At 42.2% G+C, this 26,947-nt stretch overlaps 1 protein-coding gene across 6 annotated transcripts in view; it reads left to right on the forward strand.

The window, feature by feature from the left end:
* Nucleotides 1–26,947, forward strand: part of RB195_013995 (uncharacterized protein) — a gene marked incomplete at both ends in the record, with an annotated part of 63,719 nt that overhangs the window by 11,936 nt on the left and 24,836 nt on the right. For 2 of the 6 annotated variants that reach the window (XM_064204064.1, XM_064204062.1), the window contains 34 exons: nt 2,682–2,808; nt 3,982–4,109; nt 4,498–4,629; nt 4,690–4,839; nt 4,897–5,050; nt 6,031–6,185; nt 6,240–6,347; nt 9,158–9,251; nt 9,720–9,802; nt 9,885–9,974; nt 10,057–10,121; nt 11,565–11,649; nt 11,765–11,855; nt 12,721–12,854; nt 13,323–13,416; nt 13,487–13,563; nt 13,868–13,978; nt 14,083–14,175; nt 14,475–14,642; nt 14,707–14,775; nt 15,795–15,893; nt 21,978–22,049; nt 22,183–22,260; nt 22,397–22,468; nt 22,600–22,677; nt 22,814–22,885; nt 23,012–23,083; nt 23,215–23,292; nt 23,418–23,495; nt 23,631–23,708; nt 23,845–23,922; nt 24,484–24,561; nt 24,693–24,770; nt 24,904–24,978. In XM_064204064.1, the coding sequence (XP_064059945.1) occupies nt 2,682–2,808; nt 3,982–4,109; nt 4,498–4,629; nt 4,690–4,839; nt 4,897–5,050; nt 6,031–6,185; nt 6,240–6,347; nt 9,158–9,251; nt 9,720–9,802; nt 9,885–9,974; nt 10,057–10,121; nt 11,565–11,649; nt 11,765–11,855; nt 12,721–12,854; nt 13,323–13,416; nt 13,487–13,563; nt 13,868–13,978; nt 14,083–14,175; nt 14,475–14,642; nt 14,707–14,775; nt 15,795–15,893; nt 21,978–22,049; nt 22,183–22,260; nt 22,397–22,468; nt 22,600–22,677; nt 22,814–22,885; nt 23,012–23,083; nt 23,215–23,292; nt 23,418–23,495; nt 23,631–23,708; nt 23,845–23,922; nt 24,484–24,561; nt 24,693–24,770; nt 24,904–24,978 (3,294 nt within the window). Of the gene's footprint in view, nt 1–2,681; nt 2,809–3,981; nt 4,110–4,497; nt 4,630–4,689; nt 4,840–4,896; nt 5,051–6,030; nt 6,186–6,239; nt 6,348–9,157; nt 9,252–9,719; nt 9,803–9,884; nt 9,975–10,056; nt 10,122–11,564; nt 11,650–11,764; nt 11,856–12,720; nt 12,855–13,322; nt 13,417–13,486; nt 13,564–13,867; nt 13,979–14,082; nt 14,176–14,474; nt 14,643–14,706; nt 14,776–15,794; nt 15,894–21,977; nt 22,050–22,182; nt 22,261–22,396; nt 22,469–22,599; nt 22,678–22,813; nt 22,886–23,011; nt 23,084–23,214; nt 23,293–23,417; nt 23,496–23,630; nt 23,709–23,844; nt 23,923–24,057; nt 24,136–24,270; nt 24,349–24,483; nt 24,562–24,692; nt 24,771–24,903; nt 24,979–26,947 lie in introns of all 6 variants that reach the window. The other 4 variants (XM_064204067.1, XM_064204066.1, XM_064204063.1 and 1 more) reach the window with 4 other exon arrangements.

Below are 26,947 nucleotides of genomic sequence, written 5' to 3' on the forward strand. Positions count from 1 at the left end.
CGACAATTGTGGCTCCACTAGTGCGTGGTGTCCAGCCTGTGGGCGTGGTGTTATGCGGAATTCCCACCTTGCATGCGCCTGCTGTACGTTCGGTAGAGGTACAAAGAGTTTAGACAGTGCTGGAGTTGCTTAAATGTGTTACAAAGCAGAAAGCGCAGTACAGTAGTGCAGTACTTTCTCTAGTGGAAGTACTGGCACAACATCAAAGATTTTCTAAGGAGACAAAGGTGCAGATTCTGGCTACAACAACGCTCACGTACTCTTCGAGCGCCATTAAAACCAATATCTTGGGAAAAAAGCCCGAGGTATTTGGCGTGCGCGCGTATACAACGATTATTAGTTAGTGTTAAAGGCATCACCCCACGAATCTGAAGTGGTGCAGATTTCAGGTGGAGTATTCGTATACAGGATGGGAGACTACGGAGAGGGAGGTGATTCCGCCCATTTCTTCCTAATTGCCGTAAAAAACGGCCCGGAAGATGCGGCGCCGCACAAGACTGGCGCGCTCCAATCGAACCTTTTGTACAAAATGGTGCGCCAAAACGAATAAAGCCGTATCTTCCGGGCCGTTTTTTACGGCAATTAGGAAGAAATGGACAGAATCACTCCCCTCTCCGTAGTCTCCCATCCTGTATACGAATACTCCACCTGAAACCTGCACCACCTCAGATTCGTGGAGTGATGCCTTTAACACAGTTTAACTCACTACAGCAGGGTTCGTAAATGTTTCCAGGAAGCTCAAATCGATAGTTTACATGAATGATGGAACCATAGAAGCGTTGCGCTGCTATGAGGTCGTTGAGAACATAAGTGTTCCAATTTCTCAAACGTGATACTAAGTCGTGTCTGTGTGATAACGAAGCTACCGGCTAACAAAATAGGAGATTTTGTCCTTGGGAACATTATTATGAGATTCCAGCCAAGCAAAATATTGGTCACTTGTGAAAGTTTTGACCTTTGCACGAGATGTAAAACCCACGTTTCTATGATGGCAACTCAAAGATTCCACACACATGTACTATGACGTCACTGCAACCGAATAATCAATTTCAAGCTCTTAGGTTCGGGACGTGTTTGCTTTTTTGCGTTTTCTTGGAGGTGGAGTAGGAGAAAAAACGAGTGTTTCCACGAAGATTCCAAAACTCTCTTGGAGAAATCCTAGGTCAATTCATCAATTAGAATGAAAAATTCTTTGGGTAGGAATCCGCTTGGGGTGCGCCAGAGACTCTAACGCGCGTTTCACCGAAATTCGTAATCGTTGGGGTTTTGCAACGCGTTCAGGTCTGAACAATGACTTGCGTGGGCCAGCCAATGTGTCAAGTTAGTGTTTTTATCCTCCCAGACAAGTCTGGCACCGACTCCAAAGAAATGAAAGGCTTAGTTGGCACTGGGTTGGTTTCAAACCATTGGGACTGCAGTCTCAGGGGAGCTCTTACTGACTGTGCAACACCCGCCCACAATTTTTTATTTATATTGGGATTTTTCATTTTGTTCTACTTATTCCCAATTATTGCTACTGATTGAAATAAGCTTGTGCCAGGTTGCAGCGTATGCGAATAAGATGTGCCACGATGTCATACGTGATGTAATTTACATGAAACCGTTTAGCAGTACAAGCTTATTGATACTGTTTTTTTAAACAATGCCGGCACCTACCTATCCTCCTATCTATCTCGTATATAGCTTTTAATAGCAGCCTGCAAAATGATAAGATTCTCAAAAAAAAAAGATCCTCCTACACTATTCAAAAAAACCTTAATCTTTTCTCAATCATCATGTGGAAACAACAATTGGTCTCGTGTTCTATGCTTTTTAAGCCGAGAATGGACGAATTGATGAAAAGTAACTTATTAGCTCCCTCTCAAACTGGTTATACTATCATCAGCCAAGTTATGGACTAACTGTGACCGTTGTTCCGTCAAGACGGTTGATGAAGCCGTTTTTCCCTTCACACACGTCTCTAAACGTGTCCACGGTTGAGTTGGCTTATCACCTGCTGAGGACGTGGTAACGATAAAGAAAATTAAGGAGTTTGTTATCATGAAGATGCATAATAAAATGTTGCACGCAATTATCTTTTCTAGAGAAAAATCAAACCGAAAACGTGCCGTGTTGAGCATAGAAAACGTAGAAAACGTAGAATCCATAGCACCCTTTTCTCAGCCTTTCTATGAAATAGGATTTGATTAATCTCTGTCAAACCCGACGCGGTGGTATTCCTACCAAAGCTAGTCACCCCAAGTTGGAAGAACATCTATCCTTTGCGTGAGTCCTTCATCCACAAAGAAATCTCTATTGAATAGCGATATATTCAAACACACCATGTAACCGCAAGAGCATATTTCTGTAGCTTATATTGAAGGTGGGACCAGAGGGCGGTTGTAGTGCACACCTTCCGTAGCAAAATAATTCAACTTGTGGGGACACAAAGAATAGAGAGGACTGCAGAAGTTTATACACACTTTTACTCAGCTTCGACTCGACTTCACAAAGACAATCTCTCTTCTTTATGCAATGCCTCCATCGAAAGCTCACCCAGTTGAACACGCGACGATTATATAAGCTCTCGTTTATGCTCTCATTGCAATGGATGCACAGTCATATACGTAGAACATTACCCTGAGAACTGCTATGCTACACTACGAAGTCGTTCTCACTTTATTTAAAGTAATACTTTACAGATGCTCTCACAGCTGGCAATGATGGAAGCGGATATGCGAAATGCCAACGCGGCCATGGCAGGCGAGCTCTATCCGCTGGCACAGCAAAAGGCGAGCTCTGTCACTCACGAGGGTCGTGACATATCCGGTTAGTTTCCTTCTAGAGCGAGATCACTTACTCTAGTACTTGCATTCGCTAGACGAGCGAGGAGCAGGACGAGTAAAAAGAGCGTGAAGGAGTATGAGGACTCTTAGGATATTGCACACGGTTGGGAATGGTGTATCACAGTGCTACTGTCGCGACTGCACTGTACAAAGCCGCCCTAGCAACCAAGATTTTCGTGTTTGGCAGACCTTTGCAAGTACAGAACGTATACGCTCTTATAAGCTTGGAACGATCCCGATCTGATGTCTGGCGGAACAACGACACCGCTTCACAGTTTTTATTCTTACTATCCCCTCTTATTAAAGGCATCACTCCACGAATCTGAGGTGGTACGGATTTCAGGTGGAATATTCGTATACGACATAGTAGATTATGGGGAGGAGAGCGATTCCGTCCTTATTTTCCTAATTGCCGTAAAAAACGGCCCGGAAGATACGGCTGCGGGCGTTCTGGCGCACTGTTTTCTACAAGGAGTTCGACTAGAGCGCGCCAGCCTTGTACGGCGCCGCATCTTCCGGGCCGTTTTTTTACGGCAATTATGAAGAAATGGACGGAATCACCCTCCTCTCCATAGTCTACTATCCATTATAAGATTACTCCACCTGAAATCTGCACCAACTAAGATTCGTGGGGTGATGCCTTTAAAATACTTTTCATGTTCCAAAGAATAACTTTTGGAGAAAAAAAGTTTTCGAGGGAAAAACGCTGCTCCTTTACCTAATCTTCTCTTTCTGTCCACTGCATGATCTCTGTTTCGTCAATGTTTAGTATTTGAGAGGATTTTATAAAATGGGCTCGGGAAAATTAAATGGTGTTGTACAACAAAAACCCAACATAACCCTACAATTTTGGGAATCCGAGTCCTCTGGGGCACCAAAACGATCAGTGCAACCGTCAGAGTAGCTCTTTACAACAACAGCATTAGAAATGTGAAACCACCTTAAGTGAATTTCATCACTGCGAACGCTTTCTGCCCGCCTCGGACATCATTCTCGGATGTGATTAAGAAGTGTTGTCCATTTTTATCTTGCTTTTCGGTATTAAATCCCGATTTTTCTCATTTGAGTCTTTCGAAGAATTCGAAAAACCAGGGTTGCAATATGACTGGACTGTTGAGCTATGAATGTTGAGAAACAATAATGAGATTCATTTCAGCAAAAGAAGTACTTACCTATGAGGAACATGCCCTCGTAAAACTACGATGTCAAGAGATAGAGCATCAACTGAATATTCTGCAACAATTGGCAAATGAAAGACAACGGGGAACTCAAGTCAGCCAAGAAGTCAGTTTGAAGTATCATTTCTGGTATATAAGGAAGAGTGGCATGCTCTTTTCATACTAATGGTAACCAAGACGAGGACATCCCATTATTATACAAATTCATTACCGCTTTCCACATGTTTCTCATAGAATCAAATAGTTATTGCCATGACAAAACGGGAAAATGGCAGTAAAAACACTTATTCTTCTTACTGTAGTCCAGAGAGGAGGTAAAACCCTTGACCTGAGATATGTAGCAAAATGTATAGGATATAACAGGACTAAGGCTTCTCAAATATAGCTCCATGCAACTACAAAAAAATGTGCAACTACTCACCAAAGTTCAGTAAATGGTTACGGGAATTTTTAACTTTTGATGGGGATGGGGCTTCAATGCGATATATTTTCAGTTGGCAAGCCTTGAGTCATGGCATACCATGCGGGTCGTTCCTTTCCTGGCAACACATACCGATATGGGTGGTACCCTTAACGAAGCTGTTGATTTCCTCGAGGCACATAAGATGTTTGTGGATGAGGTTGTGGTGAGTTCACCCCTTTTGGAATACTTTTTTTTCTTAGAGAGAAACTCTAATTTTGCTAAGAACCGTGACGCTTCGGTGGTGTCAGCGATGGCGAAGAGGACGGAAATGACCGTTGTAGAACAGAACGGCATGAGGCAATTCGAGCGTGGCTACGAGAAGCTGAAGGATGTACTTGAACACCGAATTCGTATAGGCAATAACTTTGTCCAGGTCCTTCTTTACCACTTCCACTCGACTCAGAGATGAATTCTGTTGACTTCTCTCTAGGTGCACAAGTTTGCTAAAGACCTTGAATCGTCATTTGATGCACTTACTTCACTTCTGGACACTAACAGGGACTTCACCAACGAAAGAGTAGCAGGACAAGTGGACAATGTCTTCCACATGATCGAGGAAACGATGACACAAGAGAAGCACGACGGTACTTTAGTGAATTGAAAACGAAGTAAAGTAACGTTGACCTAAGAGTTTGGATAAGTATGAAGCTAGAGCTGCTAAACATTGTAAGTATTAGATCATTTTCGCCGCCACACCCGCAAAATATGCCCAAGAACTCTTATCCAAGACCGAAGAGAATCCAGCGCCAAAAATTTTCCAAACATACATAGCCTTCAACGTACACATATCAATCAGTTGGAAAGACTGCTTTGCTTAGACCAGTCCTGAGAAGAGGTCGGTCGGTCGACAAGAGTGTGTCCTGCGCCAATGCCCTAAAGACCAGATCGTCCTTCAGATCTTTCTCAACAAGTTGTGTGAAAACGTTGGTCTTGTGAGGAACAGTCTCAAGTCTTTTTCACCTGGAGGAACCAGCTGTCCTCTCTTTATTAGGCTTCTTCTCACTAACCTCATGTTGAGAGCCTTTCACTCCTCTGCGTTCAACTATTAAAACGAGGTATATTTATCTTTAGAACGCGAGGAAACGCTACACCAGCTTATTCGATAGATCGACTATTGTCGAAATTGTGGAACTGGTTGAGTTTCTCTGCCCACACAGCATTGTGTGGACATCTACTTGCTTCATTCATGCTAAAAAATGAATACTATTTGCAGTGGATAACTTCGCTTAGAAAATCTCATGAAGAAAGTAGATACATAAGCTCAAATTACGTTGTTGATATCAGTTGCCCATAAACAAGTTATGGATTTAACCAAAGCTTCACACAATACGAAACAACTTTTGATAAATTTTTGACAACCGCAAGATTTTCCCATAAGTTTTGGACTTTCTGAACCTCTATTGTTCCAAAGTACTAAATATCTCCGGAAGAGTTTTCGAAATTTTGTTGGATATTTTTCGCCATTTCTTCGGAAATTTTCTGACCGTATAGATTTATTCTAAGCTGCGGAGCAAAGTATTCAAAGTTAACAAATCTCAAGCCTTATGAAAAAGTTCTTTTTTAGTTGAAAGATTTGTTAATGCGGCTGAAGCGGTAGCAAAAGGCGATGAAACGCTGAACGTGACGAGATCGGTTCAAGCGGCCAAAAACATGATAATCGACCATGATCATCGCTACACTTATCTCAGAGCGATATGGAACGAGTGGCAGATACATAAGGTGGAAATCACTGTACTTCTACTTATTTCTCATTCTGATATATTTTGTTCCTAGGCTGAGCTGAAAAAGAAGGTGACAATCATTGAAGAGATCGAAATGTGGCAGGAGGATACATGGGAGATCATCAGGTTGCTCGAGAATACTACTGTTACCACCTTACAGGTAGGTGGATAAAGCAACCAGTGTAAATCAGATTTTTGCGAGCAAAATCGGTCTGAACAGTTCGAGTCTTGCCGATTTTGTGGACACATAGTCCGATCAGAAATTTCAAAGAAAGAACGTCCGATTTTCGAGTTGAGTTCAATTTCGCTTCCGATGTGCCTATAATAGATTACAAGCGACAAGACTCTCGCTTATCGGCGCCTGTGGGCTCATCTGCCAACATGCATATGTTACTATCAAAGTTAAGCGTATGCTGAGAATTTTTTAGCAGGGTAGGGATGGAGGAGGAGTGGGGAGGGGAGGGGGTGGTAGTAAGATGGGTGTGGGAGCAGCAGAAGGGTCGTAAAGGAGGTCGAAAGAAGAGAAAAGTGAAGAGAGCAAGGAAGAAATGACGAAGAAGTAGTCAATGTAGTCAATGGTAAATAAACACACGTTATTACCTGTATCACCTGTGCTCCCGTTGTTCATCTCTTTGCTTGAACAGGCGCCAGTAATATTTGTCCCGATCGCGTGCAAAAGTTGTCCAGTGGCTTCTCTTCTCGTGAGGCACTTGAAGACCATCGTATAATTTCGAACTTCGTAAAGAAGTCTGACCATGGGCGGCGGTTTTCGTGCGGGGCGTTTGATGTTGCGTGGTGTCCAGTCGCTTACGGCTCTGGTCCAAAGATTGTCGTTTGGACGCATCACGTTTCCGACCCACCCTATTTTACTTTTCTTGGCAAAAGCGACGGCGTCTCTGATCTTGGATCGCTAACGTAGTAGTGATCTTTAAATCCCTTCATTGACTTGCGTAAAGTCAATGAAGGGATTTAAACCCTACCCTTTCAAATGCACGTTCTATGACGTCCATCGCATTTTCCTCCTGCTTGCGACGCGCCCGAGTTTGTGAAGCTTAAGACAAAGCTAGGAGAACGTTGATAATGAATAGGTGAGTACGGAGCCAAATGTTTCTATTCCTCTTTACTAAATCCTCGATACTCTTATATGGTACCAACTCTCTTGTTTCCTCCTGGCCAGGTCGAAGGTTGATCATATTAATTCCCTAGATATACATGTCTGGTGCAATCGGATATATTCGTTCCGTTGAGCGTGAATGGGGCATCAGAAACTTGTCCGTTCCTCACGGACATCGTCTTCTCCAGCTGAAGTTTAGCTGAAGACCGATCTTTTTACGCGCTTCATCAAATTCGACCAGCATTACTTCTGCCCGATGAATCTTTGATGTTATCAGGACGGTGCCATCAGCGAAACGAAGACGGTGTAAATGCCGTCCATAAACTATCATTCCAATGTTAATCCTATCCTACCATCGCGATCTCGAGAGTGGCACTGAATATTTTGGGTGAGATTGTGTCTCCCTGACGAACCCTTCTCTCCACGTCGTGGCGTCGTGTCACTATTGTAGAATGGAGAAATTTTCGTCGTGAGGTTGCTATACAACTCACCAAATACCTTCGTTTATGTAGTAAGGACGCCTCCATGTATAAACGGAATCGAAGCTCGCGATGCTTCTGTGAGTTTTGAAACGGTGTGTTTGTGGTCAATCGTTTTGAACCATTTTCAAAACCCTGCTTGCTCGCACGGCTATCCTTCATCTAATGTTCTTTCTATCCTGTTAAGCATTACTTTTGTGAGGAGTTTGTAGATGACAGACAGCAAGCAGATTTGGCGATAATTGCCGATGTTCTGCGGGTCTCTCTTTTCATAAAAGAACGCTGTCTTGCTGGTTTTCCATTGCTTAGGAACCTTCTTAAAAAAGATAATGAATAAAGAGCCTCGCCATTGTTTTGAGTGGAGTATAGGTTCTTCAGATGTTCAGAGCTGATTCTGTTTCAACCGGGTGAAGTAAGATTCTTCATAGACATGTTGGCATGTCGGACCTCGCAAAAGAGAACCTCCGGAATGACATGCTCATCTTCCTTCAGACCGTAAGGACGTGGCTGTCGAAAAGATGTTATGAAGTCGTGAATAACTTTATCCATCCCCCTTCCCGATGCGGTAGTTGTTCCATCCGAATTTTGAAGAGCAGTCATTTTTGTTTTTCTGCTCCAGCCAGCACTGCTGCTCTTCTCTCTTCGAGGTCTTCTTTTACCGCTTCTCTCGTCTCGCGAGCTCCAACATGAATTCATGCTTGCCTGGAGCTCGTACAGATGTACATTGACGTATTAGCTCTGGAGTTTACATGACGGTGTCTTACCAAAAACCGACAAGCAAAGAAAAGAGCTCCAAGTCGAGGATTGTTCTTGAGCTTTGCTTCGTGAACTTCCTCCTTCTCTGTTTGGAAGAAAATCTTTCTCAAGATCCCATATAAGACTTTGGTACAATAGAGACATCCGTCAGACAAAACCTTCTACTCACGATGATAAAGTCGATTTCATTGTGGTGCCTTCCATCGGCTGACTCCAGCTTCGAGAGTAGGTCTTCTGAAATTGCGATTTTCCAGGATGGTCCCAGTCGTCATTATAAACTCAGAAAATCTCTCTCCCTGCTCATTCCACTGAAGGCAGCGAGATCCGATGTGAAATTCTGAAGTTCTTCGGTGCTTCTTCTAGGGCCGATTTGGGCTTTGAAATCGCCAGCAATGACCTTGCAGAATAAAATAATCTTCTCTGCGAAAAGAACAAATTGAAATACACTCACGAAGACAGTTCAAACTCGCAAAAAAAGCCAATGGGTAGGAAAGTAGAATGATACTGTATCTATAAAAAAAGCATGATTTTGTTCAGTCATTATAAAATAGCGTGTCCACTTCAGTGATAGTACTCAACCATAATGCTTCACAAAATTGGCTCATAGAAGATTTTTTTTAGGAGAGTGAGGGACTCCACCGTAGAGTGAAAGAGTTGGGACAAACTATCGATCAACAAACGGCGAAACTGGAGGAGGCAAAGATGTTCACCGACAGTGAGTCACACTTCCTTAGTACTCCACTTTCCTAGAATCGCTCGTACAGAACAGTCACGATAAGTGTGGGAACACAACCATATAATTCGCACGAATATGCTTAACCGGATGAGCGTAACGCATCGGCCGCAGTACGCATTTCCTCTGTTCCTCACAAAGGGGTTCGCTTTCTTCTACTTCAACTGAAGTCGCTTCGCGCTCACCTGGCTAAACACAACCGGTGTCGACTAAGGTAACTGAGGGGTATTGTGGAGTATGCTGCTAGAAGAGTAAGGTCGCTTTTGAAGAGATTAGGATTTGTTGCCCCCTAGAAATTCCAGGAGCCTGTCACCCATTTATTCTCTCGACGTATCATCATCCATTTTAGCTCTCGAAAACGAAGGACGCCTGACTAACACTTTGGGATAATGCTGATATTGTTCATCGGATAATACAAAATTCTAGAGAAATGAGTATGCGTTTATTTAGATGAGGAATATAACCGAAGACTTAAACGAGTGCTAGAGAAGCAGGAGCAAATCAAAGAACGCTTTAAGAAACTTGACAAGAAGGTAAGGAAATGAGATGGTCTTTATTCTTCTCGGAACTTCCATCAAGCAGTGACGATGCGTCCAGCAAAAGAGCATACTTCAGGTGGAGGTCATATATGAAACTTTCCTGCAAGAAGAGAGGGAAGAGAGAATTCGTGCACCTCAAATCCTCACCGCTCTCAAGGATGCGCAGGTTACTTCTATTTGATTCTAAAGAAACATATTGCTAGTATTTCATGCCTCGATACTTCGAAAAGAGGTTCTTCAATGTTAAGGTAGACGAAGGTAGCCGTTTCGAATTTGTTGCTCGAATAGAAGGAGAACCGGAACCGAAGATCACGTGAGTTTCTGAGACTTTAGTTTAAAAAGTAAAAAGTATCAAAATTTCTTCCGAACATTCATTTCTGAAATTTCACGGGTGTTGATGTTCTCATAGGAACAGCTTCATACCAAGCGACTCGTAAACTTTCTCTGACTAAATCAAACCTTGCCACTGAAAATCCAAAAACCAGAACTGGATTTTTTTGCTTCGTGTACATCCTGGGTGTAATCTACGCAGTGGCATTCTGCACACATATAGTCCGTTCAATATATTGAACAGGGTACCATTCGGGGCAGGAGAGAAGAGACAGGGAATGTGTTTCGGAGCAAAGAATTATAAGAGAAGACTACTACGCTGCGCGAGGTGCATCGCGCTCTCCTGGATGGCTGCATTCGGGAAATGGCGCATTTTAGACTTCTATGCCTATGCTTTTATTTACATGTTCCAAAGGCAACATATCACGAAACATGACGTAGTAGGAATCTCCATGACAACGTAGAGTCCCGGTTGTAGATTACAAAACAAGCGTGGCCTCCTTCAATACTCCCTAGTCGTTGTAAAAAAAGGGCGCGGAAAACGCTTCAATTCCTACGAGACACGTTAGTAAGCGCACCTTTGTACACGTCCTCTCAGCAGCTTATTCATTAGTTTTACTCAAATAGGGTGATCTTCGGCGCTCGTTCGTAGCGCGTGCACAACGGTGACACGGTGTAACTGATTTCGTAGGAAAGAACGCCATCTTCCACGCCGTTTTAATGGGAATTTGGAGGGTATGGGACGGCCGATTTCCTAATCTACAACTGGAACTCTACGTTTTCTTTGTGTTCTCGTATCACGTCAATTTCATGATATGTTGCCTTTAGACGAAAACGACTAACCGTAAGCCATTTCTCAAAAGGGGAAGTAAGAAGAGTTCATTTAGGGTGTTTTGCTACACTCAGTCCATGTTGCCGCATCTCGTCAAAGTGGGGATTTCGTCACTTTTATCAACAAAATTTGTCAAATTATTTATGATCTATTTACTTGGTTCCATTCTATAAACATTACCTCTGCTGTGAATTCATTTTCGAAATGCACAGGCTTCTCTGTTTTTACAAAGGAAGCTATAATCGGAGAAAAGACTTCAATCGATCTTTTTTTGAACAAAAGACTTCTTCTGGAAAAAACCATTACTATGGGCAAACAAATTCCCTGTAATGTTGACCAAAGTATTATTTTATTTTATTTTATTTTTACCTGAGCTCACTGAAGCACAAAAAGACTTATTTCCTACAGCTCTATTTCACTATCAACTGCCAGCGCCGCGATTTCAAAGATTTTGGAGCTGTGTCTGTGTTGAGCGGTTCTAGAGAAACTAATTATGTGTAAGAATGATTTAAAGAGAAAAAGTCTAGATACCCAACCTTAAAGCACAAAAAGTACTTGCTGGACAGGTGTGCTGATTCCTATTTTATTTCTTAGTTGGCTCAAAGATGGTATTGACGTCAAAAACAACATCGACTACCGTCAGGAATACATAAACGGCGTGGCTAGTCTAGTCATTGAGGTTCGTTCACTTGTTTAGTACTACGATTATGTTCGCGTGGATCTTCTAGTGTCCTGCAGTTATTTTTGTGTTTTTTCCTCATTTGGTCTATAAGCAAGGAGAATAAGCGTTTCAGGAAACTTTCATTGAGGATACCGCAACGTACACAGTTCGCGCAGAAAATGCTGGAGGTGTAGCTGAAAGTAGCGCTAAGCTAACTGTCAAGTGTAAGTTTTTGCATTTCATTTTTTCCAAAACGCTTCCCTTCATAGATTTTCAAATTTTGACGTGAATTCTACGATTAGATTATCGCATACTACTGTATCCTAAAATTATCGTTATGATTTGTTATTCGTCCTTCAACTATCCCTTTAAAGCCAGCACAACACGAAAATGAGGTTTCTAGGACCAGTTCTTATGATTGTTGTAGATTAGGAGTATGAGTGTGATTACGCCCTAAGAATCTCGAACGGCGTGGAAAACGACCGTGTCGCACAGAATCCCCTACGAGTCACCCTATAACGCGCTACGTCTGCGTATGAACGAGTGGGAGGACTACTGCGATACGTTGTTTGGTGACTCATAGAACATCTGGTACGACAAAGGCGTTTCTCACGCCGCTTTCTGGATAGATGTCGGAATTTGAGAGCTCAAACTCCTGAACTACATCCCGAACCCCCCCCCCCCATTTCCGTAGTGACATCTCAAACCTTCAATTTCCTGCTATGCTTCATTTAACTATAATTATTAGCTTAACTCGTTATCGTATAGTAATATACAATTTTTGAAATTTTTACTTATTGTCAGTTTTCTCAACACCTCAATAACTGCCTGCTTTCTAGTTCTCGTAGGACGTGGATACAGTGCTTTATTTTTGATCTCCAGCAACTAAATATTCTGTCGAAACAGCACACCACACTTTACTATATTGTGTTTTTCACTTGCTGTTTTTCACAGCAAACCATGCGGCCGCCGCAATCGTAAAAAAAATAGTGATACATGTACTACACTGAATAATTGCAGACAATCGTTATATTGAAGTATGCTATTGACATGTGGCATCTTACCGTTCGAATACATTATCCCCTACAGCACGCTCCGCCGTTTCAAGTCTGGTAGAGGAGGAAAAGCCACGATTCATAAAACAGCTAACTAACGTGCAAGTCACGGAAGGTCAAACGGCTCGACTCGACTGCGTCGTAGTTGGTCGTCCGGAGCCAGAAGTGGTAGGTTGTGTGAGCTAAAGTCACTTTCGTTAACCCGAAAAATATGATAACATAGGTACAGTACAGCACTAAACTTATCATTCTAGTTACTCTCTGAATTTCTTACAGCTCAAAAACGCTAGATTACCTTTTCTTACTTAGCTTCCTTACATCCTTTTAACCATCCATGGCTAGTTTCGCCCCATACATGATTTCACCACGAAAGAAAAAAAAGTAGCTGCTTGCTCTGTTAGACTTCTCAGCTGAAGAATACGTACTATTCCAGAGTTATTCCTCCTGTGAACGAGTGAATTATTGAATCACTCAATTCTTAAAGCGTGTTGATGTAAAGAAAAGTAATAGAAAGGACCATTTTTTTTATCAACTGGAGCTAGTGTTTTGAAGATTTTTGTGAAATTCCATGAGGACTTTCCGAAAACACTCCGGTGTTTTCTGCAGCGGCAGCTGACCTTATTTGGGTTCTTTAAGATATGGTACAAAGAAGAAAAGACGGTGAAGGAAGACGAAAGGATCCACTTGGAATTCGTTGGTGACCACTGCTCTCTCACCATCAAGGAAACAGGTTATCGGCATTTTCAAAGAATATTTCGAATTATACATTGCTTGTCGGCTTTCCCGTAGCTCATATTTAGAGATCACCGACACTGGAATGTATACCGCTAGGGCAAGGAACATCCATGGAGAAGCAATCAACTTCTGTCAATTGAAGGTACGCACAATCTCGTTCAATTTTAGGTTAAATGTGCGTTGATTAAGCGAGTTAGCAAATCATGATAGATCAAATCACAGTTGTAGTTACCACGACGGAAACTGTATTCGCAATGTTTCTTGCTCATCCTTCAGATATCTTTAGTTTCGCAAGAAGTAGATTTTCTAGTGTTCCTCTAGGGATGTTGAAGAAGAATGCAGACTTTAAGTACGCACAAATCCGTTCCTCTCACCTTTCGAAATCAAACAATTTTTCATACGATGAAGATGCTGAAGGACGCATTAGGCAGTTCATACAGTTGTAGGTCTCCCCCAGAAAACAGCCGCCACCCACTGCCCCGAAACCAACTCGGCCAACAATTCAGACAGAATTGGCTACTTCCACATACGAGGAGGGAGATACAGCTATACTACAGGTTGCAATTTCAACCTTTTTTTCCACATACTGTCGGGTCAAAAAAGGAAATGTTTACCAAATTACCTTATATTTAGGAGCTGACAAATAATTTCGCGCTTTCAGATCCACACTCAAGGAGAGCCACGACCTCACGTGGAGTGGCGCTTTAACGAGCAACCAATTACCACGACGGAAACAGTAACAGTAGACGAAAAGGTGAATTTTGTGCAGTTCTGGAGTACAAATGAGCAGCCTCCTGGATGAACAGGGAGCGAATAAGAGGATATTTCTTAGAAAAAATTATCAAAATGAGTTGCGCAGTAATTTCCGCAAGAAACCGCAAAGATGAGTCCCAGAAATGTGAGCGAGCTTGTGCTTTTGACAACTTTTTGACTTTCAGCCACTTTTCGTTTCTGTGCTTTAATTTTTGGACTCGATTTTTATTTTTTTTATCTAAGATTTGACCGAGCTTTAATTTCAGTTGAGTTTATTTGTTGTTTTCTTTCTCATTTCAGGAGGATGGCTGGCATCGCCTTATCATCTCACCTGTCACGCCTGCTCATACCGGTGTCTATACTGCTGTCTCTGTCAACGAATTCGGTGAAACACGTACATCAGCTACGCTGTACGTGGAACCAACCACTACCACCAGAACATCAATACACGAGGACATGCTTCAAGAAGTGATTATTCTCATAGTTAATGAAATTTTGGATGACATTTGTGTCAGTATTGTATTTTTCAAAGGACATCTATGAAAGAATGGGACGACCAACAGAGAGGACAGAGGAAGTGGTTCGAGAGGAATCAACGCAGGTAATATGGACTGCATCCTACGAGAGAAAGTCGAGTGAAAACGGCACGCTAACTGTCTTTTCTAACTTTAATCCGATATTGTTTGATGTGGAGAACGTTTACGTAGTGAATGTGCTGACTGTCTTTCCGTTACAATATATGAAAGTATTCGAAATAACCACACACTCGGAAACCAATTCAGAATTAGCCTTCTGCCTCCATCCACTACTCAAAATTGCACCATTTCAGCTAATAGTTGGTTTTTTATGATTAACCAATCGTTTGCGTGCACGATTACACTATCAAGTCCATAATCGCCATCAAATGTGTTCATCTGGGTGAATGCGCAACGCAGGTGCAACGCACGTAATACATACTTGTGCTTAACACACGCTCTATCTTCCCTCCGTCCTGCGCCAATAGCGCTCACTCCGCTGAAGATGTTCAGCGGCGACTACGCACATGAATGTGAAATTCTCCCATTGCAACCCACACAGCGGAGTTTCGATGGATTGTCCATGCTTGCCCACATCATCCTCGCTTTGTTTCCGACTTCTTTTTGTCGGAAACAGCGAATTGATCCATGTTGTTTTGTTTCAGTATAGCGAAACAACAATGCCAGTTCCACGCGAGATCGAAACAACAAAGACTGAAAAACGTTGGGTTGAGGTTAGACAGTTTACTCAGCGCGAGCTATTCTAAGACTTCTGTGTGGTACCAACACATTACTCCACCTAAGCACTGGTTTATCGTATCAAATAACACCGAATGTGCGATCATCGTGAACAAGGTGCAATTTAAGTTGATCGAAGAACAGATGTCCCAACCGTCTCCAATTCCGCAGCCAATTCCAGTCACTATGGAGACAAAGAAGAAAGTTTTCGAGCGGCGATGGGTAGATGTTAGTGCAAATATTTCCGAAAATCTTTACTTCAGTTATACCTTCAAGTGTATCACTGGTCAAACCTTTACTTCTTTCCATTACTCTTTATTCCAGCACTTCGATTTGAAACATACATGATTTTTCCCATCATTTCTAGCAAATCGACGAGATTCTCGAGAAAGCACCGGTGCACTCTGTTGACTCTGTTGAACAGCATGAGGCGACACGTACTGTTACGAGCAAGGAGTATGCACAGGTTCAGCTTCTTTTCCTTTACTGAAATCGCAATCTAATCAGACTAATCCTTGCACATTTTTTTATCAGTGTAGAGAGGCAAGATGCCAATTACAGGTCATTCCACCTTTCCTGCATCAACTGTTAAAGTGAAATATTGTAAATTTTGATATTAAGGGACTAAAAGTAGCACTTTTCCCAATGAAAACCCCTTTATATCCACTGCAGGTTCGTCGGTAATGTTCGGTTTCAACTCAGCTTTTTTTTAACGGCAAAACAGAGTCTTAAAGGCATCTGAGGTGGTGCAGATTTCAGGTGGAGTATTCGTATACGGGATGGGAGACTACGGAGAGGGAGGTGATTCCGTCCATTTCTTGCTAATTGCCGTAAAAAACGGCCCGGAAGATGCGGCGCCGCACAAGACTGGCGCGCTCCAATCGAACCTCTTGTACAAAATGGTGCGCCAAAACGAATGAAGCCGTATTTTCCGGGCCGTTTTTTACGGGAATTAGGAAGAAATGGACGGAATCACCCCCCTCTCCGTAGTCTCCCATCCTATATACGAATACTCCACCTGAAATCTGCACCACCTCAGATTCGTGGGGTGATGCCTTTAAAAGAATTTGTGCGTCTACATATTGTAAATTGAAAATATGCTGAAACATACCAAATCCATACAGCAATAAGAATGATGAAATAAAGCAGAAGTAATGTTAGAGTACTAAGAGGGTACCAAAGATACAAAATATGCTAAGAACTATTCTCTTAATTTCTTTTGTTGCTGCGAAGGAACACTAATTCATTGTATCCAGACGTTTCAGTAATTGCGGCTTTTTGTGAAGGACAAAGATGTTGTTTCACATGATACGTGAGTTAATGAAGGGATGAACAACCCGATTACGATTACCTGAACCCAAATTGGCTCATATCGCTTAGCTAGTGCTTTCTAGCTCCTTTAGGTCCCTATACGCAGCGCAGTGGACTTCACCCCCGGGCGAGCATTTCAGCGTCTTAAAGTTAACGTACATCCCCCTCCTCTCCTCTGAATATGCGGGCCCCAACACCTTTTTCGGCCATTTCGTTGCCTAGGTCCCGCCTGCCTAACCGTGCAGCGAACGCATCACTTCATCTTGTTGGCGGGCTCCCACAGTAGCTCTTGACATCTCTTGGGATCCAGCGTTTTTTATATCCATCCATCGTCGACTCTCCTTATAACGTGACTGCCCCATCTATGCTTTGTTTTTGTTATATGCAGTTGATAAGAAAGTCTTGTCAGTTTTGCAACTTATTTTCTTCCTTACATTTTCATTCAGCATATAATAAAAATCAATCAACAATAGGCTTCACCGAATCCAGTCCTCGATCAAGGAACTGGGGAGATTGGGAGTCGAAGAAGTCGAAGACCACCCAACTAATTTCGATCGATGCTGATGAGTATTTTCTTAACCAAGAAACCTTTAGGAGGGTGCAGTGAGTGATAATCAGAGGGTTCTACGTCAGAAGGACAGGAGGATAGGCAATCTGTCCCAGCCTATCCCTTCAATTTTTTGATAGCTGTCCTTAGCTATATGGGGTCTCGCGTCATGAAGGAGGTGCACCGAAGCCCGTCTCAGCTTTGGCTTATGTAGCGGGTTTTCTCTTCGGCACAGAGCATGTTGTGAATGGACATCGTAGAGTACCCAACTCTCATATCCAGTAATCAGATCTTCCACAAACTCCTTCGATGCGGTCGAAGAGAGAGACCAACAGATGGATATCCGGGTGTACCGCTCACAATTCGTGAAAAATCCGTCGAGCCAGCACTTTCCTGTAGTTAAGGGTCCGTAGGTGGTTGAAAACTGTTGATTGGCTCCATCTGAATCTCATCGTATGACTTCAGGTGCTAACATCCGGATTCTTAGCATCGGGAATGGCGGAGTCTTCCACAGTGGAGGGCGTCCCTACCGGGACTTGTCTTTGAAGAATGTGTCTCCTCTTGCGAAGAGAGTGAACCAGAGGTAGACAGTCCTGATAGTAAGAACAAAACCTTTCAAAAAACCTGACAAGACTTTCTTGTCAATCCTATGTGTTCGGCTAGGTTGCTACTTATGTGAAGTTGACATCGTGCTATCTTCTATTTCTACATTTCTGGTGTGGGTCGCCCTAGTGCAAACCAAGCCTTTCATCCCTTCGGGGTCGATAAATTGGTACCAGACTTATCTGGGAGGACAAAAACACTAACTTGACACATTGGCTGGCCCACGCAAGTCATTGTTCAGACCTGAACGCGTTGCAAAACCCCAACGATTACGAATTTCAGTAAAACGCGTTGGCGCATCCCAAGTGGATTGATACGCCAGTGACTTTACTTTTACTTTTACTTTACACTTCTGGTAAGCCGAAGCGGTGAAGTCTAGCTAGGCATTGCCTGCGCAGAAAAAATTCTGGAAGATATTTCTCAAGGGCTCTGTGAGTAGTAAGTAGTTTCTTAGACGTGTCTGCCTACGTAACACTGCGTAACAGAGCGCTGACTAGTGCGAATACTGGCCATCTTGCCCCAATCTTTCTATTCACTTCTTTTTTCAAGTCGTTCTCCATATTCATAAAAAGAGGTATAGTATGATTTTCACGATTTTGGAGCCTTCAAGTTGCATTCTCCATGAACAGTGTCTTTGTGTTTTTTTTTTCGTGATGCTGTTCTCCTCCCTGCATCGTTTTGTTTTTTGAGCATCATCTTTGCATTTTTTGTACTCTTCAAAAAGAGAACAATGTCGTCTGCAAAACGAAGATTTTAGAGGGACCTTCCAACACCACATATGTCCCTTTCCCTTCAGCAGGTGATTTTATTGTTTATGGTTTCGTCTTGTCGTACTTTCGTCTCAGTGGGTTTTTTCGGAATCGATGGAAAAGCTGTGTTGTAGTGCATCGATGGCAACAATTGGTTAATTTCTTAACATATGACGAGTCCACACCTTGATCGGCCAGCGTGGCTTGAGGTTTGGCTCTATCCAGACATATTCGGATGATCTCGGCGAACTTTTTGCATATACGACGCTCAGCAAGCACACCAGACGATAGTTTCGAAGATCTCTTCGGTCACCTTTCTTATTGATAAGGCTCGCGAAGTCTTCCACTGGTCTCGGATCCTTTCCTCTCGAAGATGCGACGTCATTTGTGCCGCTAGAATTACATGAAGCGGATGGCCACCACCCCCAAGAAACGCTACTGATATAGAATTAGGAATGGTTGTACAAGGTTTTACGCTTTCCATCGTGAGTTCCATCTCCAAAAGGAAATGTGTTGGAGCTTCATCAATACGAATGATCAGGCTTGCCACAGGTGCTGGTGAACGGAAAAGGATCAACTAGATGCGTGAACTCCTTGTAATCATTTCCATTTCCTCCTCACGACGAAAAGAGCTGCGGACCCGTCTGCTAAGCAATGCTATTAGCAAAATATTGTATTCGCTCAGGAACTGGCAAAACTTCCTCAGACTTGCATTTCTTTGTGCTGCTTCCAAAATTCTCCTTTGCCCCCATCTCAAAAGATCTTCTGCATGGCTTTCCTGCAGCTGGCTTTTGCTATTAACCGCTCAATGTGCGATTCAGATCAAGCCTGAAGTCCTTTTTCTTTCCAACAATTTTTTAGTGATTTCCTTGAGCTGTAACCAAGATTGGTATTGATCGCCTTTATTAAACAGCGGCTAACATTTCGGCGTTATCGCCTTCGTCAGAGCCTGGAAAGTTCAAAGCCATTAGTGATTTATCCCCTCAAGCGCCTCATCACCCTACCGAAAACATCCAAACGGTAGGCAAACTCAAACAGCAACACATTGGCTAGTACTTACCTCATCAGACTTTTTAACGCAGCAGACCAACACGTACCACAACTACGAGCCACAAGGGTTTTTATATAGGGACCTCACGGCCCGCCCGTAGATCAAAACCCGCATAGGTCTTGATATAGGGATAAGTCGTTTGTGACAGCAATGCACTCATACTTCTTGTTCATTTTTGGACTTTTGGCGGTTATCCAATAGGCCTCTAGTGTTCTGCGTGCTGTGATCTCGGACTCGTAGGATAATATACGAACTTCTACCTCCACTTCGGAGTTTGGATGACATATTCTACGGTGTGCTCCAAGTGTGGTGAAGGTTTTAGATTTTTCGAGTCCATTTAGATGCTCCTTGCAATCACCCTCTCTGCCATACGGTCAAACCACGCAGCTGGGAGTTGTGCAGAGTCGATCATACGCACGATTACGTACCAGCTGACTCTTGAGGTTTGCTGGAGGTATTTCCACAACCCTCACGTCATCCTGTAGACCCGCTTTTCGTAGACAACCCCGTACCGCTCTGCTCATATCATCAGATATATAAGGTAGACAGAAAAGGATCTTTTCTGGGCTATCCACTACGTTGGATCTTCGAGAGGGATGTTGTGCTTGTCGGGTAGTACCATCTCCAGCTGGGTACCCACTGGATATTGCTACTTTATGGGCCAGATTTTCAGACCATGTTTTTCCCGGCTACTCGATGAGACACTTGCCGCCGTTCTGTACATGTTACCTATAACAGATTTTTTCATTTTGCTGGGATGCGCTGAAAGATAGTGGATTAAGATGTTTTTGCTACTGGGTTTCCGGTACCACTTAGTCTTACATATCCCATTCCGCAAGTAAATGTGCACATTCAAGAAAGCCAAGCAGTTGTCTAACGGTCTCTCCCTTGTGAACTTAATGTGCGGACACTGCTGATTGAGAAGATTGAAGCACATGTCTAGTTCTGCTTGTGTTGAGCAGACGACGCAGCAATCGTCTATGTAACGATAGAACAGCAGTGATTTGCGGTCTATTATAGGCTTTTCTATCTTGGCCACGAAAACAATGGCGAGAGTGGGTGCCAGCCTTTGTCCAATAGCTAGGCCTCTAAGTTGTCGGTGGTACTGTCCCGACCATCGGAAAATAGAGCAATTCAGGCATTCGTTTATCAATGTCATGATCTGCCTAATGCTTAATACATACATGTTCAATGAAGCCTGGCGCTGCGCGAGCAGTTTGTGAACAGCCTGCATCGCTACATCGTTTGAAACGTTCGTATAGAGTGACGTAACGTCAAAGGTCCCTACTACACATTCACGCTCAAACGAGGTACTGCGGAGTTTCAACATGCCGAGATTCAAAGACAGCCGAACATGGGCAATTCTTTAGTGATTTTCGAAATTCGATCCATGTACGTCGTGCACCGCTCCGAAGCATGTTCAGCACAGTCCTCGTAATCCTCTGAGGAGAAGGCCACGTTTTCCACTGTTTTCCTCGAAGATTGCCGTTTTCATTCTGGTCTTCTAGTCCATATATCCCTCTTCTGTGGCCTTTTCTTGATTTCCGTTGAAGTCTTCGACAAATAATTTGTATAATGAATTCTCGTTGTTGCGAATCACTTCCTCAGCTACTTGTAAAACACCTCCAGGATAGAAATGCGAATTTTCAGGCCAAATTCAAAATTTCGCACAAAGACTTCGTCAACATTTTATTCTTTGATCCATGCTCCGAAACTATCAACAACGTTTCGCCAACTTCTGCTTAGAGAGTGGATGCCCTCCTTGTAGAACTGAGCCGACGGCGAATCTAAGAAACTGCCTGTCTAAATGTGCACTTCATCGAAGCAATTGAATTTCTCTGAGAGCGAACACTTTTCAAAAATTCATTGTTCAAAACTTGCGGTTTTTTTGTGTTCTTCGTGATCAGTGGTTTTCTCGCCATTCCGGAGTCGCTCAGCGATAACATTGCCTTCGCAAATGGCGTCCTCTCTGAAAGTTTCACATACCGTACATTGCGATTCGGCTACGTTTTCACGTGTTTCGTCTTTGTACAACCTACAAGGGTGCATGTGTTCCTTGCCCATTACTTTCTAAAGGAAATTTTTTCTTAAAATGCAAACAGATAAACTAAAAAAGGTGAGAATAAACACTAGAAAGTAGTGAACAAAAACATCGCAAATAATTTTGCGAAGTTTCTTGACAGGGGAGCTACGAGAGTCGCGTTTCTATCCGAACATCCAAATTGAATTTCTACCGCAGCTGCCAAAAGAAAAACTAAATTTCATGGTGGATCTGTTTCCCTTTTTCAGCAAATCAATGAAGTTCCGATACCGGAAGTGCAAAAGGGCACCACTACACGTTTCTCTGAGACGTATGCTGGAGTAAGCCACATTTTGAATCTTCAGAGTGCTACTTCATGCCTTGTAGAATGAACGTCAGGAGAAGATTGAATTCTTGCAGTAGTTGCCAGAAGAAAAATTGAATTTGCTGGTGCATTTGTTTGGTTGTTTTCAGCAAATCAATGAAGTTCCGATACCGGAAGTCCAAAAGAGCACCACTACGCGTTTATCTTCCGAAACTTTCCATGCAGGAGTAAGCAACATTTTGAATTTCAAGGGTGAAATCTCATGTCTTGTAGACTAAATTTCGAGTAAAGATTGAATTTTTTCAGTAGATGCTTGAAAATAAAATTAAAGTTTTGCTGGAGCATTTGCATCGTTTTTTTCAGCAAATTAATGAGGTTCCGATACCGGAAGTGCAAAAGAGCACCACTACACGTTTCTCTGAGACGTATGCTGGAGTAAGCCACATTTTGAATGTTCGGAGTGCAACCTCATGTCTTGTAGAATAAATTTTAGGAAAAGAATGAATTTTGCAGTAGATCCTAAATGAAAAATTGAATTTGCCGATGCATTCGTTTCGCTTTTTCAGCAAATCAATGAAGTTCCGATACCGGAAGTCCAAAAGAGCACCACTACGCGTTTATCTTCCGAAACTTTCCATGCAGGAGTAAGCAACATTTTGAATTTCAAGGGTGAAATCTCATGTCTTGTAGACTAAATTTCGAGTAAAGATTGATTTTTTTCAGTAGATGCTTGAAAATAAAATTAAAGTTTTGCTGGAGCATTTGCATCGCTTTTTTCAGCAAATTAATGAGGTTCCGATACCGGAAGTCCAAAAGAGCACCACTACACATTTCTCCGAGACGTATGCTGGAGTAAGCCACATTTTGAATCCTCAGAGTGCAACCTCATTGTGGAACAAATTTTGGGGAACATTGAGTTCCTGTTGCAGATGCTTAGAGAAACTGAAATTTGTAGTGCATTTGTTTCAATTTTTCCAGCAAATCAATGAAGTTCCGATACCGGAAGTCCAAAAGAGCACCACTACACGTTTCTCCGAAAAATATGCAGGAGTAAGCTACATTTTGAATGTTCGGAGTGCAACCTCACGAATTGTAGAATAAATCCGACGAAAAGAATGAATTTAGCTCTACATACTAAATGAAAAATTGAATTTGCCGATGCATTCGTTTCGCTTTTTCAGCAAATCAGTGAAGTTCCGATACCGGAAGTCCAAAAGAGCACAACTACACGTTTGTCCTCCGAAACTTTCCATGCAGGAGTAAGCCACATTTTGAATGTTGAGGGTGCAACCTTATGCCTTGTAGTGTTAATTTTAGGAAAATATCGGATTTTTGCAGTAGATCGAAAAAAAAAATTTGCCCACGCGTTTGTTTTGCTTTTCAGCAAATCAATGAAGTTCCGATAGCGGAAGTCCAAAAGAGCACCACTACACGTTTGTCCTCCGAAACTTACCACGCAGGAGTAAGCCATGTTTGAATCTTCAGGGTCCAACTTCAAGCCTTGTAGAACAAGTTTTAGAAGAAGATTTAATATCTGCTGCACATGCTGAGAAAAAACAAATTAAATTTGCTATTGCATTCGCTGCGCTTTTTTCAGCAAATCAATGAAGTTCCGATACCGGAAGTCCAAAAGAGCACCACTACGCGTTTATCTTCCGAAACTTTCCATGCAGGAGTAAGCAACATTTTGAATTTCAAGGGTGAAATCTCATGTCTTGTAGACTAAATTTCGAGTAAAGATTGAATTTTTTCAGTAGATGCTTGAAAATAAAATTAAAGTTTTGCTGGAGCATTTGCATCGTTTTTTTCAGCAAATTAATGAGGTTCCGATACCGGAAGTGCAAAAGAGCACCACTACACGTTTGTCCTCCGAAACTTACCACGCAGGAGTAAGCCATGTTTGAATCTTCAGGGTCCAACTTCAAGCCTTGTAGAACAAGTTTTAGAAGAAGATTTAATATCTGCTGCACATGCTGAGAAAAAACAAATTAAATTTGCTATTGCATTCGCTGCGCTTTTTTCAGCAAATCAATGAAGTTCCGATACCGGAAGTCCAAAAGAGCACCACTACACGTTTGTCCTCCGAAACTTACCACGCAGGAGTAAGCCATGTTTGAATCTTCAGGGTCCAACTTCAAGCCTTGTAGAACAAGTTTTAGAAGAAGATTTAATATCTGCTGCACATGCTGAGAAAAAACAAATTAAATTTGCTATTGCATTCGCTGCGCTTTTTTCAGCAAATCAATGAAGTTCCGATACCGGAAGTCCAAAAGAGCACCACTACACGTTTGTCCTCCGAAACTTACCACGCAGGAGTAAGCCATGTTTGAATCTTCAGGGTCCAACTTCAAGCCTTGTAGAACAAGTTTTAGAAGAAGATTTAATATCTGCTGCACATGCTGAGAAAAAACAAATTAAATTTGCTATTGCATTCGCTGCGCTTTTTTCAGCAAATCAATGAAGTTCCGATACCGGAAGTCCAAAAGAGCACCACTACGCGTTTATCCTCCGAAACTTACCACGCAGGAGTAAGCCACATTTTGAATGTTCGGAGTGCAACCTCATGTCTTGTAGAATAAATTTACGTAAAAGAATGAATTTTGCAGTTGATCCCAAATGAAAAATTAAATTTGCCGATGCATTCGTTTCGCCATTTCAGCAAATCAATGAAGTTCCGATACCGGATGTCGAAAAGAGCACCACCACGCGTTTATCTTCCGAAACATATCATGCTGGAGTGAGCCACATTTCTAAAGTTTGAGTGTGCTGCATCGCACTTTGAGGAGTAGTTTTCTAGAAAAAATTGCAATCCCGCTATGGATGGTCAGATACGAGTTAACTTTGCTACAGCATTCAATTTTTTCTTTCAGCAAATTCACAAGGTTCCGCAGCCGGAGGTAGAAGAGAGCACTACGACAAAAGTGTCAGAAATTTATCATGCCGGGGTAAGAATTGATACTACAGAAGCTCGACATCATAAATTTCATGAAAACATTTCTTTTTTCAAACTCGATATTTAACTCTTCTTAGAAAAAGAAAGCAGGTGACCAAGAGGGGTAGTCGATGTGAGATCAGCATAAATACAAAGGATCATGAGTACGAAGGTAAAAAAGAGTGTAAATTATAGAATGCATTCTAAACAAAGCCTGAGAGCTTTGTCTTAGAGTGCGTTGTTTCTAAAAATTTTCGCTAAGAAAATGGAAAGTGTTGAGTATGAGAGAAGAAATTAAGTGGGTATGAAATTGTTCCCAATATTATGCAGATTACGCACATGCAACTATCATTTCATTCTTCGAAAAATGTGTTCACGACAAAAATCATGCACTCTAGCGCGCAATTACCTCGGACTCAGCTTTTTTAGTTCGTACCCGTAGGTAATTTTTTAAAAATTTTAATTAATAGGCCTTGGAAGTTCTAATTACATTCAATCGGCTAGAGCTCGCGTTCGCGAATCTACTGACGCTTAGATCTTATATTAAAGATCAAATTGAGGCGATTTATGAAAAAAAAGGTGCGAATCCGAGTCTTTTTCGTCTTCTGTCGAAGAATTAGCGATTCTACTGCACACGTAGCTAAATAAAAATATTGCTTCTTCTAGAAGTTCAATCCGCAGTTATAGACATCAAATCTAAATCTAAAGCATTGCAAAGTTTAGTATTATTATTTTGTACAAAAGAAGTGGAACTAACCAGGGGTAACTTCGTATTGAGTACTAAGAAGCTGTAGGAGACGCTTTATTTCTTTCATAGCTTCCATATTGCTTCGGCACCCCGTTAAAGGCATTCCCCACGAATCCGAGGTGGTACGGATTTCAGGTGGAGTATTCTTACAAGGGATAGTAGATTATGGAGAGGGGGTGATTCCGTCCTTTTCTTCCTAATTGGCGTAAAAAAACGGCCCGGAAGATGCGGCGCCGCACAACGCTCGCTCCAGTCGAGCTCGTTGTAGAAAATAGCGCGCCAGAACGCCTGAAGCCGTATCTTGCAGGCCGTTTTCTACAGCAGTTAGGAAGAAATGGACGGAATCACCCTCCTCTACATAATCTACTATGCCGTATACGAATACTCCACCTGAAATCCGTACCACCTCAGATTCGTGGTGTAATGCCTTTAACCAAATCAATATGTTGAAGATCCGCAGTGCTGTGGGAACGAAGCGTCGAAAATTCGCTTTGGAATGACAAACGAGGTTTTCAAAAGCAAACTCTCTTGACACGACATATTGACCGAATCAGTCGATTGCCCACTGCGGTGAAGCGTCGTTTCTACTTAAATGGTCAGGGATCAATCCCTGACAGGAGTGGGAACTTAACATCTGGCATTGAGGAGTTTAAGAAGCACATTTCTTATCCAACAATGAAGAGCTTTCTTATTACCACTCAAATACGCGATTTCGATGCCTTAGTCGCGAAAAAAGGTCTGCAGCCGGAAATAGGAATAAAGCTAGTGTAAAGCAGCCTCTACAAATTTCTGAATATCGAGGCTCAATTGCTACGTTTTTGCTTGTTCGAAGTCGTACAACAACGTTGCAGCAATTTTGTACCTTTGTAGAATATTCTTTTTTTTTATTTTTGCAAAGTTTTGTGTTTTTTTTTCTTCCAGTTTCTTTTGGAACCTAGTTGAGAGGAATACCGATTTTTTCATCAGATTTTCAACTTTCCTCAGATTTTCGAGTTTTTTTTCAACTGGATTTTGTGAGATCCAGAACATCTACAGAGATCAGAATCAGCAGTTTTTCCCTGATGTTTTTCCAAAACATGGCACCAAATTTTTCAACCGTGCTATTGTAGTCTTGCAACAAGAAAAAGTACAAAATTTCAGATCTTTAGCTGTGCGTCAAAATTTGTATGACTTCGAAGATGGTCCAATAACTCGACTCGTAGTTTACAGGAACGAATTCGGTTTGAAGTATTTC

Source organism: Necator americanus, chromosome V (genome assembly GCF_031761385.1).
Source record: "Necator americanus strain Aroian chromosome V, whole genome shotgun sequence".
NCBI lineage: Eukaryota > Metazoa > Nematoda > Chromadorea > Rhabditida > Ancylostomatidae > Necator > Necator americanus.